This window comes from Hypanus sabinus, chromosome 2, assembly GCF_030144855.1.
Source record: "Hypanus sabinus isolate sHypSab1 chromosome 2, sHypSab1.hap1, whole genome shotgun sequence".
Taxonomy (NCBI): domain Eukaryota; kingdom Metazoa; phylum Chordata; class Chondrichthyes; order Myliobatiformes; family Dasyatidae; genus Hypanus; species Hypanus sabinus.
The window spans coordinates 106,112,442-106,129,383 of NC_082707.1; the positions used below are offsets into that span (position 1 = coordinate 106,112,442).

At 36.6% G+C, this 16,942-nt stretch overlaps 1 protein-coding gene across 2 annotated transcripts in view; it reads right to left on the reverse strand.

Moving 5' to 3' along the window:
* Positions 1 to 16,942, reverse strand: part of ryk (receptor like tyrosine kinase) — a 294,692-nt gene that overhangs the window by 264,790 nt on the left and 12,960 nt on the right. For both annotated transcript variants that reach the window (XM_059951330.1, XM_059951322.1), the window contains exon 2: positions 3,019 to 3,140. In XM_059951330.1, coding sequence (XP_059807313.1) covers positions 3,019 to 3,140 — 122 coding nt within the window. The remainder of the gene's footprint in view (positions 1 to 3,018; positions 3,141 to 16,942) is intronic.

Genomic DNA, 16,942 nt, shown 5'->3' on the forward strand with positions numbered 1-16,942 from the left:
CTTCTCCTTATAGCAAAAGCTGTCAAATTCAGGCAGCATCTGATAAACCTCTGCTGCACCCTCTCCAAAACCTCAAAATCCTTTCTATAATGGGATGATCAGAATTGAATGCAATACCACAGATGCAGTTAAATCCAAATGTTTAAAAATCAGCAACAGTGTGGAATTTTGAATTAAATGGATCTTTTGCATCTATATTTACATGGGAGATGGGCACACAGTCAATAGAAGTGAGGCAAGACAGCAGACCGTATATGGATTACAGGAGGAGATGCATCTTAAGTTGAATTAAATTGGATTAACCCCCAGGACCTGTCAAGGTGTTCCCCTGAATCTCATGGGAGACTAGTGTAGAAATTGAAGGGGCTCTAGTAGAGGTATGTAAAACATAATTAGCCATAGGTGAGGAGTCGGAGAGTTTGAGGAGAGCTAATATTGTTCTACTGCTTAAGAATGGCTCTAAGAATAGCCGGGAAAGCCTAACATCAGTAGTAGGTAGTTATTGGAAAATATTTTAAGGGACCAGAAATCTAAATTTTGATAGACAGGGACATTTTTTAGGGATAGTCAACATGACTTTCTGTAGGTCCTATCTAACCAATCTTAAGTGAGGTTTTCGATGAGGTTACCAGGAAAGTTGAAGAAGGAAAGACAGAGAATGCTGCCTACCTGAACTTCAGCAAGGGCTTTGACAGGTTGGTCAAAAAGGTTCAGTTGCTAGGCATTCAAAGTGAGACAGTAAATTGGATTCAACATTAACTTTGCAGAAGAAGCTGAGTGGTAGTAGATGGTTGTCTTTCTGGAGACCTGTGAATGTTATGTGCCACAGGGATCGGTGCTGGGTGCACTGTGGTTTGTCATCTATATCAACGATCTGTATGATAACATGGTTAACTGCATCAGCAAATTTGCAGATGACATCAAGATCTGGGATGTAGTGGACAGCGAGCAAATCTATCAAAGCTTGCAGCAGGATCTGGACCAGCTGGGAAAATGGGCTAAAAAAATGGCAGATAGAATTTAATGCAGACAAGTGTGAGGTGTTGCACTTCAGTAGGACAAACCAAAATGCAGTGAACAGTATGGCACTGAAGACACAGTAGAACAGAGGGATCTGGAAATACAGATACATAAAAACATCACAGGTAGACAGGGTCATAAAGAGTGCTTCGAGCATATTTGTCATTTTAAATCAAACTACCAGAGTACCAGAGTTCGGATGTAATGTTCAAGTTGCATATGATGTCAGTGAGGTCTAACATGGAGTATTGCGTGCAGCTCTGATCACCCAACGACAGGAAAGATATCAATAAGATTAAAAGTACACAGAGAAAATTTGCAAGGGTGTTGCCAGACTTTAGGGACTGAGTTATGGGGGAAAGGTTGAGCATCCCCGGAGCATAGGAGAATGAGGGGAGATTTGACAAAGGTATACAAAATTATGAAGGTAAGGATAAATGCAGTAGGCTTTTTCACTAAGGCGAGACTAGAACTAGATGTCATGTGCCAAGGGTGAAAGGTGAAATGATTAAGGAGAAGCTTCTTCACTCAGGACATGGTGAGGGTGTGGAATGAGCTGTCAGCGGAAGTGGTGGATACAGGTTTGATTTCAATGTTTAAGAGAAGTTTGGATAAGTACATGGATAGGAGGGTTACGGTTGATGGCTGACTCAGCAGAATAACAATCCCCTGCAACTCCCACCATCTCCATAGGGATCCTACCACTAAACATTACTTTACCTCCTCTCCACCCCAATGCCACTTTCCACTGGGATCACTCCCTTCCTGATTCCCTTGTCCACTTGCCCCTCCTCACTAATTTCTCTCCAGGAACTTATCTCTACAAGCTAACCCTGCCCATACACTTCCACCCTCACCTCCATTCAGGGCCCCAAAAATTCCTTCCAGGTGAGGCAACACTTCACCAGCGAATCTGCTGTTTATTTTGTCTGGTGCTCCCAATGCAATCTCCTCTATATTGGTGAGATCCATCGTAAACTGGGGAACCACATGGTTGAGCATTTCTATACCATCCGCCACACATGGGACTTCCTAGTGGTCACATATTTTAGTTCCCATTCCTGCTCCAAGTTGGTGCATGGTCTCCTCTTGAGCCAAAATCAGGTCATCCTCAGGGCAGAGCAACACCACTTTATTATCTGTGTATTCCTCAGACAAAGATGGAGGTTAGTGAATCTCCTAAATTCATTTCCTCAGAGGACCAGAGATGCCAGATCATTAAAAGTATTAAATAAGAGGGGATTCAAATTTTTGAAAGATCAGGGAATTCAGAGCTATGAGAACAGATGAGGGGTTAAGACCTGAGTTAGGTTCATACTGATGTGTTTCACTTTGAATGGTAGAACAGACATCAGGACTGTGTATACTGAATAAAAGAGCAGCGATTGAAAACTGTTCAGGAGAATAGTGTAATAAGAGAGAGCATTCACTGAAAGGAGAGTATTAAAAAGATGGAGATGAACGTATAGTTATACAGACTAGTAGCTTGATGATCAAATTTGAAATGGCAGACAGCTGAGGAACCTCCAGAAAAACGATTCAGATTTATTACATGTACATCAAAACATACAGTGAACTGCATCCTTTGCAACCAACATACCCAAGGATGTTCTGGGGGCAGCTTTTTCTTCCTCACAATAATGTATGATAAAAGACTTTGAGAAAGAGGAGGAATGTGGATGTGTACAATACAAGAAACTGTTATGGGGTGGATTTTGTACAAGACATCTAGATTGTACAAGTTTTTGCCCCAAGTTCATTGCAAGTGGATAAAGACACACAAAAAATAATTTCCTTCCCCTCCAACTTCTCTCACAGCTTATGGAGGAATCTTTAAAGTTATTACAGAATGCACTGGTCTGAATTGGTAATGCTACAAACATGGATAATTTGCTTTCTATATGATTTTTGTTATTAAGACATGCAAAAAGCAGAGGTGAAATTTAAACACATACTTCATCTGTTTAATTAGAACCATGAAATGATCTTACAGCCTACCTTGGATTTAGCATGCCATGTAAAATGAAGACTGTTGGTCTCTCCCGGTACGAGTAATTTAAAAGGCAACGCATAGTGACTAATAACATCATTCCGCACGTAATACAACTCTGCATCAATACCTGTTGAGAAAAAAAGTGCTTCATGTAATACATGTTAACTGCATTGCAAAGCAAATAAAACAAATACTATTTCAATTATAAATTATGATTGACATTGAACATCAAAAATGTTACCTAAAAGATTGGAAGTATTGTTATCCAAAAGTGATTTCCAACACAATATGTACTGATAGAAGAAAGTTAAGCAGATTTCAAGATACAGTCCCGATAGTATGTAATTGGCACGTTCATTAGATTTTGTGCATATTCAGTGGGTTAAATAGAGTCTAGATCATGAGGCCTCATTACTCAAAATGTCATTTTTTGCTTGCAACAACATACAGCCCTGTCAGCATCACTCCACAGAAGATGATGATTACAGCTCCACTTTCTGCACAATCTGCCACCTATCACTAATCTATCTGCAGAGTCACTGGAACAGAGAAAGACCAGAAGATCACCTATGTATAAATCCACTCTTGAAATTCTAACTGAATATAAAGGTATTTTGAGTACAAAATGTCATAATATACTAACAACATGAATAGTAATGAATATTTTTCCACAGTTGGAGTGAGTAATGACTAAGAGATTGAGATTAATGACTAATGAGTGAGATTGGACAACTTAAGCACCGGGACAGATTGAAAAGGCCAGGGTGTGTGGACTGGAAGAAAGGCAAAGGCCGGTTCTGCTTGCTTATCTGTGATATTTACTCAGCTCTATGCTGAACTGCAGTGCCGGCTGCAGTGATGCCTGGCTTTGCATCTTTCAAAAAACTCCAGTTCTGAAGCTAGTTTATTAATTTAATTGGGGGAGGGGTGGTTGTTGTTGTTGTTCCTCTTCCTCCTCCTCCCCACCTCCTCACCCTCTACCCCACCCCATGGTTTTTTTTAATGGGTTCTTATGGGGTTTCTTTTTTGTGTGACTGCCTGTAAGAAGATGCATCTCAAAGTTGTGTAATGCATACATACTAATAACTTGCTTTGTTTTAAGCACAAACACCCACATAAAATTACAGATCCAATGAAAAATGATTTAAAAAACTCCTGAACTCCCTTGCAAACTTTGTTCATACAAGTTTCCGTACCATATTAGTTAATAATATTGACCAAGTCATTAAACTGCACAAAACACAATGAGGCTCAATACAATACCGCAGTACTCAGAATTTTTTAGACCTTTGCCATACTCAATGTCCTGCTATAGAGCATCACGGTAGCGTAGCAGTTAACACAACAGAATTATAGCTAGGAGCATTGGGGTTTGGCGTTCAATTCCAAAGCCATCTGTAAAGAGTCTGTACGTCCTTTCTGTGCAGCACAGGTTTCCTCCCACATTCCAAAGACAGAACAGCTAGTAAGCCAATCAGTCATTGTAAATTGCCCTGTGATTAGGTTAGGGTTGACTAGGTGGGTTGCTGGGTTAGAAAGGTCTGTTTGCAATAATAAATCATAGTATTTCGACCTTGGGAGGTGGAAATGTGGTGTTAATGCAGGATAAAGTTTTTCAGCCAGTTACTTCCAATCTAAAATCAGAGGCAAATGCTTTAAACTATCAATACTATTCACTGTCAAGTTCCAAGTTGTAGTACAGTAGAAGAATGTACAATTAAATAACACACAGAACATAAACCTACAAAACTAACAGTATCCACCCTTAATGTTTTCATTCAATAATTTTCGCTGGTTCATATAACAGTAAATTAACTTTATCAACCTTTTTATTAAATAAAAAAAGTACAGATATAAATATATATATGCACACACACACAAACAAGATAATTATCACAAATATCTATATAACAGTTCGAATAAAAGGAAAAATAAACATTATGAAGATCAAACATAGTATTAATCTAATAGCATATAAGAAAGAGAAAGGTAATTGATTCTCCTCTTATCCATAAAAAGGAAAAAAGATAAAGAAACTTTCATAATTGAAATGTACAGAAAAAAAAACACAAAACACCAAAAAAAAACAAAAAAAGAACTGGGCAGCTCAAACTGAGAGGGAGAACAAAAAAACAAGGAAAAACTTACTGATCAAATCCAAAACTTCAAGAAGGTAACTGGAAAGGCCATAAGTCAGAGCTTATGAAAATATTGAATAAAAGGTCGCCAAGTTTCCTCAAATTTAGAGGATGTATCAAATGCCCAACTTCTTATTTTCTCTAAACTTAAACAGGACATAATGGAGGTAAGCCAATGAATAACAATAGGTGGTTTACAACCCTTCCATTTAAGCAAATGGCTCTCCTAGCCAATAAAGTTGTAAAAGCTATCATCCGATGAGCAGAAACAGGAATATGTCCTGCTTCCGATGGAATGATCCCAAAAATTGCTGTACGTAAATTCGAATGAAGATCCAAATTCAGGACCTTTGATAAAGTTTTAAAGACTTCTTTCCAAAAATTGTCTAACTTGATACAAGACCAGAAGATATGTATTAAAGCAGTCACCTCAATATTACATCTATCACAAATAGGATTAATCTTAGAAAAAATACGGGCTAATTTGTCTTTTGACCTATGCGCCCAATGCACTACCAGGAAGTGTACCAAGGAATGACTGGCACAAATAGAAGAGGTATTTACCAAATGAAAAATTTTATCCCATTGATTATCTGGAAGTGACTTTCGAAACTCCAATTCCCACGCAGCTTTAATTTTATCATTAGATAACATAGGCAAATTCAATAACCATTTATAGATTATAATTATCAGTCCTTTTTGAAATGGTTTAACCTGAAAGAGTATCAATAATATTGGGTGAATAAGCCAAGGGAAAATCTGGCAGTAAATTACTTAGAAAATTCCTAATTTGTAAATATCTAAAAAAGTGTAATTAGATAGGTCATATTTATCCACTAACTCAGTGAAAGACGTTAGACAATTACCCATGAACAAATCTAAAAAAGTTACTATTCGTTTGGTTTTCCTAATTGAAAAGGTCTGATCAAAAATTGAAGGTTTAAAAAAATAATTAAGATGGATTTTACTAGAAAGAACTTATTACAGTCAAAGGATCTACAAAATTAAAACCAAATTCTTAATGCATGTTTATTAATAGGATTAAAATCTCAACTACTGATATTAGAAAGCAAAAACAGAAGAGGAGCTCCCAATAAAGAGGTCAGAGTTTTTCTCCAAATCCACCCATAAAGGACAACCATGTATATCTGAAAAATGAATCTAAAAAGAGATATAATGAATGTTTATTGCCCAGTAGTACAATCTAAAGTTTGGCAAAACCGTACCACCTAATTTCTGCAATAAAGGTTTGCTCAATCTAGGATTTTTATTATTCCAAATAAAAGATAAAATTTTAGTGTCTATTCGATCAAAAAACAGCTTAGGAACAAGAGGGGATTGCTTGGAATAAATATAAAAACTTCAGTAGCACTATCATTTTAAAAGCATTAATACAGCCAATTAATGATAATGTCATAAGAGACCATTAGAAATTACTTGCTGTGTATACTCAATTAATAGAAGAAAATTGTATTTATACAGGTTGTTAAAATTTTTGGTAATTTTAATACTGAAATAAGTAGTTATTTTTAGCAATACTAAAAGGAAATTGGTCATATTGATCAAAATAATGACTAATAGGAAATAACTCACTTTTATGCAAATTTAATTTATATCCAGAAAAACTACTAAGTTCAGAAAATAGATAACAAAGCAGGAATCGATTTCTTAGGATCTGTAATATAAACTAACAAGTCACCTGCATACAACGAAACCTTATGCACTCTATCTCTTCTCTTAATGCCTAAAACCTCATTGCAGTCCTGAAGAGCAAGAGCAAGAAGTTCTAGAGCCAGATTAAATAACAACGGACTAAGAGAGTAAACCTGCCAGGACCTCTATATAACTTAAAATAAGAAGACTTTTGATTATTAGTTATAGCTGCCGCCAAAGTGGCTTAATAAATCAATTTAATCCAAGAAATAAAACATTAAAATTAAATCTTTCTAAAACCTGAAATAAATAGGGCCATTCTACCCTATCAAAGGCTTTCTTTGCATCAAGATAAACAGCACATTCAAATTATTTAGATGGAGAGGAATGAATAATATTCAGTAATCTCTGAATATTAAAATATGATTTTTTTTGGGGGACCTGCTTTGTTATCTATTTTCTGAACTTAGTAGTTTTTCTGGATATAAATTAAATTTGCATAAAAGTGAGTTATTTCCTATTAGTCATTATTTTGATCAATATGACCAATTTCCTTTTAGTATTGCTAAAAATAACTACTTATTTCAGTATTAAAATTACCAAAAATTTTAACAACCTGTATAAATATAAATATATGTGCTAAACATTCATTACTACAGTTTAAAGTTGTGCACAGGGCTCGTATGTCCAAGGTTAAATTGGCTCGTTTTTATTCCTATATAAATCCTATATGTGACAGATGTCTTTCTGAGATAGCATCTTTAACTCATATGTTTTGGTCATGTCCGCTTTTGAAAAAATATTGGAAAGACATTTTTGATATTATTTCCACGGTATTGAACATTGATTTACAACCTCATCCTATTACTGCAATTTTTGGTTTACCAATGATGGACTCAATCCATTTATCTTCTTCTGCTTGTCGAATGATTGCATTTCTTACGTTAATGGCTAGAAGATCTATTTTGCTGAATTGGAAAGAAATTAATCCCCCTACCGTATTTCAATGGCGTTCTCAAACTATGTTATGTCTAAATTTGGAGAAAATTAGATGTGTTGTATTTGACCCTTCTATTAAATTTGAAAAGACATGGAGACCATTTATTCAATATTGTCATATGATGTAATTTGACCCTGTTCCAAACCTATTTGTTTTTTCCAGTTTTGATTATACATATGTTGAGAGGATCGGAGTTGGCAACACTGATGATTTTGTATTTTTTTTTATATAGATACTATAAACAACCCATTATTCATTATTATTCTTTTTTATTTTTTTTCTTCCTTTTTTTTCTCTTTATCAGTTATTAGGTGGCTAGATTAGTTTTTCTTAGGGTTAATTTTTTTTCTTTTTCTCTTTTCTGTTTTTTTTTACATATAATATGATATACCTAGTTTTGCTTTGTTTATATGATATTTGTATCATTCATGATTTGGGAAGACTTAACTATATTGTAACTATTGCTTGTGTATCCTTTCATGTTCAGTTTAAATTTGTAAGTTTGTAATCCCACTATCTATGTATTAATCTTATCATGTTGATATTAATAATAATAATAATAAAAAGGCTTAAAAAGAAACCCCCACCACCAACTAGCGTTTTGGTGGTGAATTGCAGAGCGACACAGACACACCAACGCACAAGTATAAATGCTCACAACGGCGTAGGCTACGGCGTAGAGCCTACACAGAAGTATAGATCAGCCTTTAACCACAAAGTCAACCTGCACAGCAGCTCTGAGTGTCCTATGGACTCAGACTCCAAGATCCCTCTGATCCTCCACACTGTCAAGTGTCTTAACATTAATACTATATTCTGTCATCATATTTGACCTATCAAAATGAAACACCTCACATTTATTTGGGTTGAACTGCATCTGCCACCTCTCAGCCCAGTTTTGCATCCTATCGATTTGGTACTGTAACCTTTGACAGCCTTCCACACTATCCACAACAGCTCCAACCTTTCTGTCAACAGCAAATTTACTAATCCATCCCTCCACTTCTTCATCTAGGTCATTTATAAAAATTACTAAGACCAGGGGTCCCAGAACAGATCCCTGAGGCACACCACTGGTCACCAACCTCCATGCAGAATATGACCTATCTACAATCACTCTTTGCCTTCTGTGGGCGAGCCAATTCTGGATCCACAAAACAAGGTCCCCTTGGATCCTATGTCTCCTTATTTTCTCAATAAGCCTTACATGGGGTACCTTAACAAATGCCTTGCTGAAATCCATACGTCTACTGCTCTTCCTTCATCAATGTGTTTAGTCACATCCTTAAAAACTTCAATCAGGCTCGTAAGGCATGATCTGCCTTTGACAAAGCCATGCTGACTATTCTGAATCATATTATGCCTCTCCAAATGTTCATAAATCCTGCCTCTCAGGATGTTCTCCATCAACTTACCAACTATTGAATTAAGACTCACTGGTCTATTATTTCTTGAGCTATCTCTACTCCCTTTCTTGAATAAGGAAACCTGTAAACAGCTGAGAGCCTTCTTCAGGACTGGAAAGGATGTGGGAAGATGCCAGAATAAAAATTGTGTGTGGGGGGGGGGGGGGGGGGGAGAAGGAGGATAACCTGCAAATTACCAAAGGCAGGGATCTGAAACTGCTTCTGAGTGACATTCAGCCTGATGTTGAGAAGCTGCTATCACTACACCAAACCCATTCAGCTCATTGAAAGGTGAAAAAGCAATGACATAGTAACTACAGTCGGCCCTCCTTATCCACAAGGGATTGGTTCTGGGACCCCTCGCAGATACCAAAATTCGCGGATGCTCAAGTACCTTTTTCAACCTGTTGTAATGCAGTGAATCTTAGGACCCAGCGGAACCCCAGACCTTATCTAACCTGTCTCAGTGCGGTGGACATTACGACCTGGCGGCAGAACTCTGAATCCACAGTGTTTCTGTTCACGAAAATAATCACAATCACGATTGAAAATAAAATGGAAATAATAAAGCAATCGGAAAGAGGTGAAACACCATCAGTCATTGGAAAAGCATTTGGCTACATCAGTCAATGATCGGAAAAATTTTAAAGGATAAAGTGAGAAAGACTCTGCCCTGATGGAAGCTACAATTATTAAAAAGCAACACAGTAGTTTAATTATTGGGTTTTGGGTTTTTGATCCTGCACATCAACCCGGCATGGTGGAGAACGTACTCAGGAGCGGTCTGTCACTCGATCAAACTCGGGAAATTCTATTCCTGAGCCCAACGCTGAAATATATGTTCTTAAGTGTTTTATATGCATAGAAAGGTAAAATATATACTATATACTAAGACAAACGTTTGACTAACTGACGCTAAATAATACCGGATGTACCTGTTCCGACTTACTTACTTAGAGAACTTCTGATTTTTTTCGATCCCAATCACAATAACCCAAGCACATCCTCTCGTATACTTTAAATCATCTCTAGATTACTTATAATACCTAATACAATGTAAATGCTATGTAAAATAGTTATTATACCTCATTGTTTAGGGAATAATGACAAGAAAAAAAGTCTGTATATACTCGAACAGAAGTGCTGGAAGAGCACTTCCAGGTTTTCGCGGTTGGTTGAATTCACACATGCGGAATTCACAGATAAGGGGGGGCCAACAGTACTACTAAAAAAATCAACTACTAATGTATGCTCTAAAATTGGTGATTGAATAGTTTTCTTGTAATTAAATAATTTTATTTGTAGCTTTATACAGATTTGTATAATTTTTGCAATTATTTGTCATTGCACTGAAATTTTAATTCCTATCATCTTTCACTGCACATTGTAAATCACAATTATTTATAGTCTTTATATAATGGCCAAAAAATGGAAAGGGAAGTGTTGGGGATGTGGTCTCAGAGCCACAGGGGCTGTAACCTGAAAACGTTCTCTGGTATTAGTCATTGCTGCCCTGAGAAAGGTGGCAGCTGTCCATTCTATAAACACACGTACAGAACGTCCGACTTACAGATAACTTGTACCTATGAACGGAGGGAGGAGAATGCCATCCGCCATTTTAAGTCGTTGCCATTAACACTGTGTTGAGTGTGTAACTTTGAATTTGGCTTAAATATTTCTTAGCAAGATTCACCCTGATCCCCCTTTTCCAGGCAGCACCTCTCCCACTTGCCCCATTTAACCTGTCTCAGTGTGGGTGGACTTTAGGACCCAGAGTGACCCGCCACCCGCGGCTGCTGCTGTTTTTTTTTATAAAGTGCGATCGTGAACAGCCAGATCAGAAATGCTAATCAAGTCAACTAGTTCCTAAAGAGCACTGATAGTCCAGTCAAGATGTTCACTGCTGCTCAGTGATAGAACATAAAATCTGCAGTTTTCTGTTCCATTGACGGAAAACGATCGCGATTGAAAAAGTAGAAATAATAAAGCGATTGGAAAGAGGTGAAACGCCATCAGTCACTGGAAAAGCTTTAGGCTACAGTCGGCCAACAATTGGAACAACTTTAAAGAATACAGGTAAAGGATAAAGTGAGAATGATGGAGCATGTGAAAGGCCCTGCCCCAATGAAAGCTACAATTATTACTAAGCAACGCAGTGGTTTAATTATTGAAATACATATGTTCCTTAAGTGTTTTATATGCATAGAAAGGTAATATACTATATACTTCGTAAACGAGATGGCGCTTTGACAATTGATCATGAAGAGATAAATAAAGCCTTTCAAGATTTTTGTAATTCTTTGTATCAATCAGAATTTGTTGAGGATTCTTCTATAATGGATGAATTTTTAAGAAAATTGAATATCCCAAAATTAACTATAGAAGATAGTGTACTTCTAGATGCACCTATTACGGAAACCGAAATAAAAGAGGCTATTTTTTCAATGAATTCAGGTAAAGCCCCTGGTCCGGATGGTTATACTGCAGAATTTTTTTAAATCCTTTTCCTCTATACTCTCTCCTTGGCTTTGTAAAATTTTTAAAGATGTGTTAACTGTAGGTAAATTGCCACAATCTTTTTATGATGCCTCTATTTCTCTAATTCTTAAAAAAGATAAAGACCCCACTGAATGTGCATCCTATCAGACTATATCTTTGCTGAATACAGACTTCAAGATTTTTTAGTAAAATTTTGGCCACTAGATTAGAAAATATATTACCTCGAATTATCTCTGAAGATCAGACTGGATTTATTAAAAATCGTTATTCATCTTTTAACATCAGAAAATTGATCAATATTATTTATATTCCTTCATCCAAAATACCAGAATGTGTCATTTCTTCAGATGCTGAAAAAGCATTTGATAGAGTTGAATGGCCATACTTACTTAATACGTTGCAGCATTTTAATTTTAGTTCAAAACTTATATCATGGATTAAGTTAATATATTATAAACCTTTGGCTTCAGTTTTCACCAATAATCAAAGATCTCCTTTTTTTCAGTTATTCCATGGTACAAGGCAAGGCTGTCCTTTAAGTCCTTTACAATTTGACATTGTTTTGGAACCTTTAGCTATCGCCATTTGAGAATCACCTAATATTTTGGGTATTACCCGTGGGGAAGGGACTTATAAGTTATCATTATATGCTGATGACTTGTTACTATACATATCTGACCCTGAGATATCTATCCCTGCTATTTCGTCCTTGCAAGCTCAGTTTAGTAGCTTTTCTGGTTACAAACTAAATTTTAATAAGAGTGAATTATTTCCATTAAATATGCAAGTTCCAATTTATAAACACTTACCATTTAAAGTTGTCACAGATCATTTTACTTATTTGGGTATTAAAATTACCAAGAAACATAAGGATTTATTTAAAGTTAATTTTTTACCTTTAATTGATCAAATTAAGCAACTTGTTACCAGATGGTTCCCATTATCTTTCTCATTGATTGGTCAAATTAATGCTATTAAGATGATAGTGTTACCCAAAATTTTATATTTATTCCAAGCACTACCAATTTTTATTCCTAAATCTTTTTTTGATATTATTGATTCTAAAGTATCTTCGAATCTGTGGCAGAATAAAAATCCTAGACTAAGCAAAAAATATTTACAGAAGCCTAAGAAGGAAGGTGCTTTGGCTTTGCCAAACCTGAGATTTTACTATTGGGCAGTCAATATTCGATATTTAATATTTTGGACACACAAATCGATTATAGCATCTTGCCCACAATGGGTAAATTTGGAATGTAAATCTGTACAAGACTTTTCATTGTTTTCGATTTTAGAATCTTCACTTCCTTTTTCTTTATCTAAATTGAATAAACAAATAACTAATCCTATAGTTAAACATATATTGCGAATATGGTTTCAATTTCGTAAATTTTTTGGCTTGAATAAGTTTATCTTATCAAGCCCTATTATATCTAATTTTTTTTTACCTTCTTTTATGGATCAAGCCTTTGTATTATGGAAAACAAAAGGTATAACATGTTTTCATGATCTATTTTTAGATAATAGTTTTATGTCCTTTGAACAGCTATCTAATAAAACTAATTTACTTAAAACTCATTTTTTTTAGATATTTGCAAGTTAGAAATTTCTTGAATAATATGTTACAGTCTTTTCTGAAATTATGTCCAATGGACATTACAGAAAAATTTTTAGCTCTGAATCCTTGCCAGAAGGGTTTAGTAGCCACCATTTATAATATGATTATGAAAATACAGCCAAAAGTATCAGAAAAAATTAAGGAATGGGAAAAAGAACTTCATTGTCTTATACCTACTGAGCAGTGGGAGAAAATTTTACAATTAGTCAATTCCTCTTCTATTAGTGCTAAATATGCCCTAATACAATTTAAGGTTGTACATAGGGCTCACATGTCCAATGATAAACTTGCTCGATTTTACTCTCATGTTAATCCAACCTGTGACAGATGTCATTCTGAAGTAGCTTCATTGACCCACATGCTTTGGTCTTGCCCTTGTTTGCAAAATTATTGGAAAGATATTTTCCGTATTATTTCAACAATTCTGAATATCAAATTGCAACCGCATCCTATTACTACAATTTTCAGTTTACCAATGGCGGATAATATTTGTTTATCCCCCTCAGCTCGACGGATGATTGCATTTGTTACGTTAATGGCTAGATGATCTATCCTATTGACTTGGAAAGAAATTAATTCTCCAACTATATTTCAGTGGTTTTCTCAAACTATCTCGTTTGAGTTTAGAAAAAAATTAGAAGTGTTGTCTTTGATTCTTCAGTTAAATTTGAAGGAACTTGGGAGACCACTTATCCAACATTTTCGTATCAGTTAAACTGACTTTTCCTAAACACTGCTTCTATTATCCTTAATTATTTGGATGGAGGTGCAGAGTTATTGACGCTACTGTGTATATTTGACATAATGCAATGGCCCATGTTGGTTAGGTTTTTTCCTTTTTTTGGGGGGGATTTTTTTTTCTTCTTATTCACTCCCTTTTTTGTAATTACTATGAGTTTGGGAGGTTATATATGGATTATCATCTATATGAATGTATACTTAACCTATTAATTATGTACTTTCAAACTTTCTGTATTCATGTTTCATTTGTTTGTTTAAAATTAATAAAAAGATTTTAAAAAATATATGCTATATACCGAGACAAACATTTGACTAACTGATGCTAAATAATACCGGATGTACCTGTTCCAACTTATGTAAATCCGACTTAAAGACTGACACAGGAACGGAACTTGTTCGTCACCCAGGGACTGCCCGTATATACATTTTATGTCTATCAAGTTGCTTCTCATCCAAAGAGAAAGGTCCTACATCTCTCAACTTTTCCTCATAATACATGCTCTCTAATTCAGGCAGTATCCTGGTAAATCTCCTTTGCAGCCTCTCTTCCGCACTGTAAAAAATTTCTGCCATTAGAATTGCACTCCTCCTCAAGTTCAATTTGCCAAAGTGTATCACTTTACACTTTTCTAGATCAAACTCCACTTGCCAGTATCTTGTCTGCATCCCACTGTAACTTACAACAACCTTCCACACTACCCAGAACACCATCAACTATCATAGAAACATAGAAAACCTACAGCGAAATACAGGCCTTTCGGCCCACAAAGTTGTGCCGAACATGTCCCTACCTTAGAAATTACTAGGCTTACCCATAGCCCTCTACTTTTCTAAACTCCATGTACCAATCCAAAAGTCTCTTAAAAGACCCTATCGTATCCACCTCCACCACCATTGCCGGCAGCCCATTCCACGCATTCACCACTCTCTGCATAAAAAACTTGCCCCTGATATCTTCTCAGCACCTACTCCCCAGCACCTTAAACCTGTGTCCTTTTGATGCAACCATTTCAGTCCTGGATAAAAGCCTCTGACTATCCACACGATCAATGCCTCTCATCATCTTATACACGTCAGTCATCTGCAAATTAACCACCCACCCTTCTACTTACTCACCCAAATCATTCACAAAAATTACAAACAGGAGCCCCAGAACAGATCCATGCAGAACACCACTAGTCACAGACCTCCAGACAGAATATACAACACCAACTACCACCAGTCACAGAATTCCAGTCAGAATATATGACACCAACTACAATGAGTCATGGAATTCCAGGTTGGATATATGACACCAACTACCACTAGTCATGGAATTCCAGGCAGAACATACTCCATCTGTAATATTAAGAAGTTAGCATCTCGTAGGCCGCTTGTGACCCTGGCTATTTTTAGTAAGGATCATAGCAGCTATGAGCTTGAGAAAAAGTGTATAGACGCACAAATGCTTTCCCACAAGATAAGCTGCTCGGGTGACATCTGCGCTTAACTTCAGTTACGCTTAGGGTAACTTGTATCATTGCCTGATTAAGTGCTGTGGGAAACCTATTGTGTCTTGTATTCCTTATGGCACCTGCAAAATAAGCATTAAAAAAGAGTGGCTATTTCCAAGGGCAGGAAGCTTTGGATGGTAAGCCTGTGCCTGTCTGCATTCAGACATAGTAGAAGTTCAAACTGTTATACGAACAATTTATGATTGATAAAGTTAACGATACTCTTCTGTAGAGAAACTAGGGGGGGGGTGCGTGAACCCACATGTATCTGTGTACATGACTGCATGATATAAAAAAAACTGTATTTGCTTCAGGAGGGAGAAACCCTCGAAGCAGCCTCTGAGAGAGAGTGCTTAAGGAGTGTTCTCTCGAGTAACTTGCTAATAAAGAGTTAAAGTTACTTTCACCATAATACGTGGTGTCTTTGCATCGAGTAGATCGAAAGAAATTTACAACAAACCTAGTCACTAGTCACAGAATTCCAGGCAGAATATACCACCCTCAACCTTTTGTAGTAAAGCCAATTCAATATCCATGCAGCCAAGTTTCTGTCAATCCCGTACCACAAGACCTCCGGCTGAGTCAACAATGGAAAATCTTGTCAAATGTCTTACTAAAATCTACCACTCTACCACCCTCAGACTTCTCCCTCTGAAACTGCCAATTTCAAATACTATCTCACTTCCCACCTCATTTTTTCATGTTCTGCTCTTCCCTTCTCAGTCTGTGGCCATAGAAGAGACAACAGGATGAAGTGTTACCTCCCGGATGCCACAGTCCAGGATATATCAGTGTATATTCTCAAGGGGGAGGGTGAATAGCCAAGAATTCATGGTGCATATTGGTGCCAATGACATAGGCAGAAAAGGGGAAGAGGTCTTATGCAGTGAGTGTAGTTAGAAAAGAGGCTGAAGAGAAAGATCTCCAAGGTAGTGCACTCTAGAGTATTATGGGTAAGGGAGATGAACTTCGAGCATGGATCAGTATATGGAATTATGATGTTATAGCCATTACTAAACTTGGTTGAGAGAGATGGGCAGGAATGGGTTCACAAAATGTTTACAAAGTTTCAGAAAAGACAGAGGAGGTAAGGGGCAGGGGGAGTTGAACTACAAATCAGGGACAATCTCACAGCTGCATTCAGGGGATACATAATGAAGGGTTCAGAGACGGAATCCATTTGGGTAGAACTCAGGAACAGGAAGAGTGTAATTACACTGTTGGGATTGTACTACAGACCTTGGGAAATTGAGGAACAGATACATAATCAGATTAAGGAAACGTGTAGAATATAGGGTTGTTTTCATGGGAAATTTCAACTTCCCAAATATAAACTGGGTCCTTCTTAGTGCAAGGGGTTTAGATGGGTTAAGACCATAAG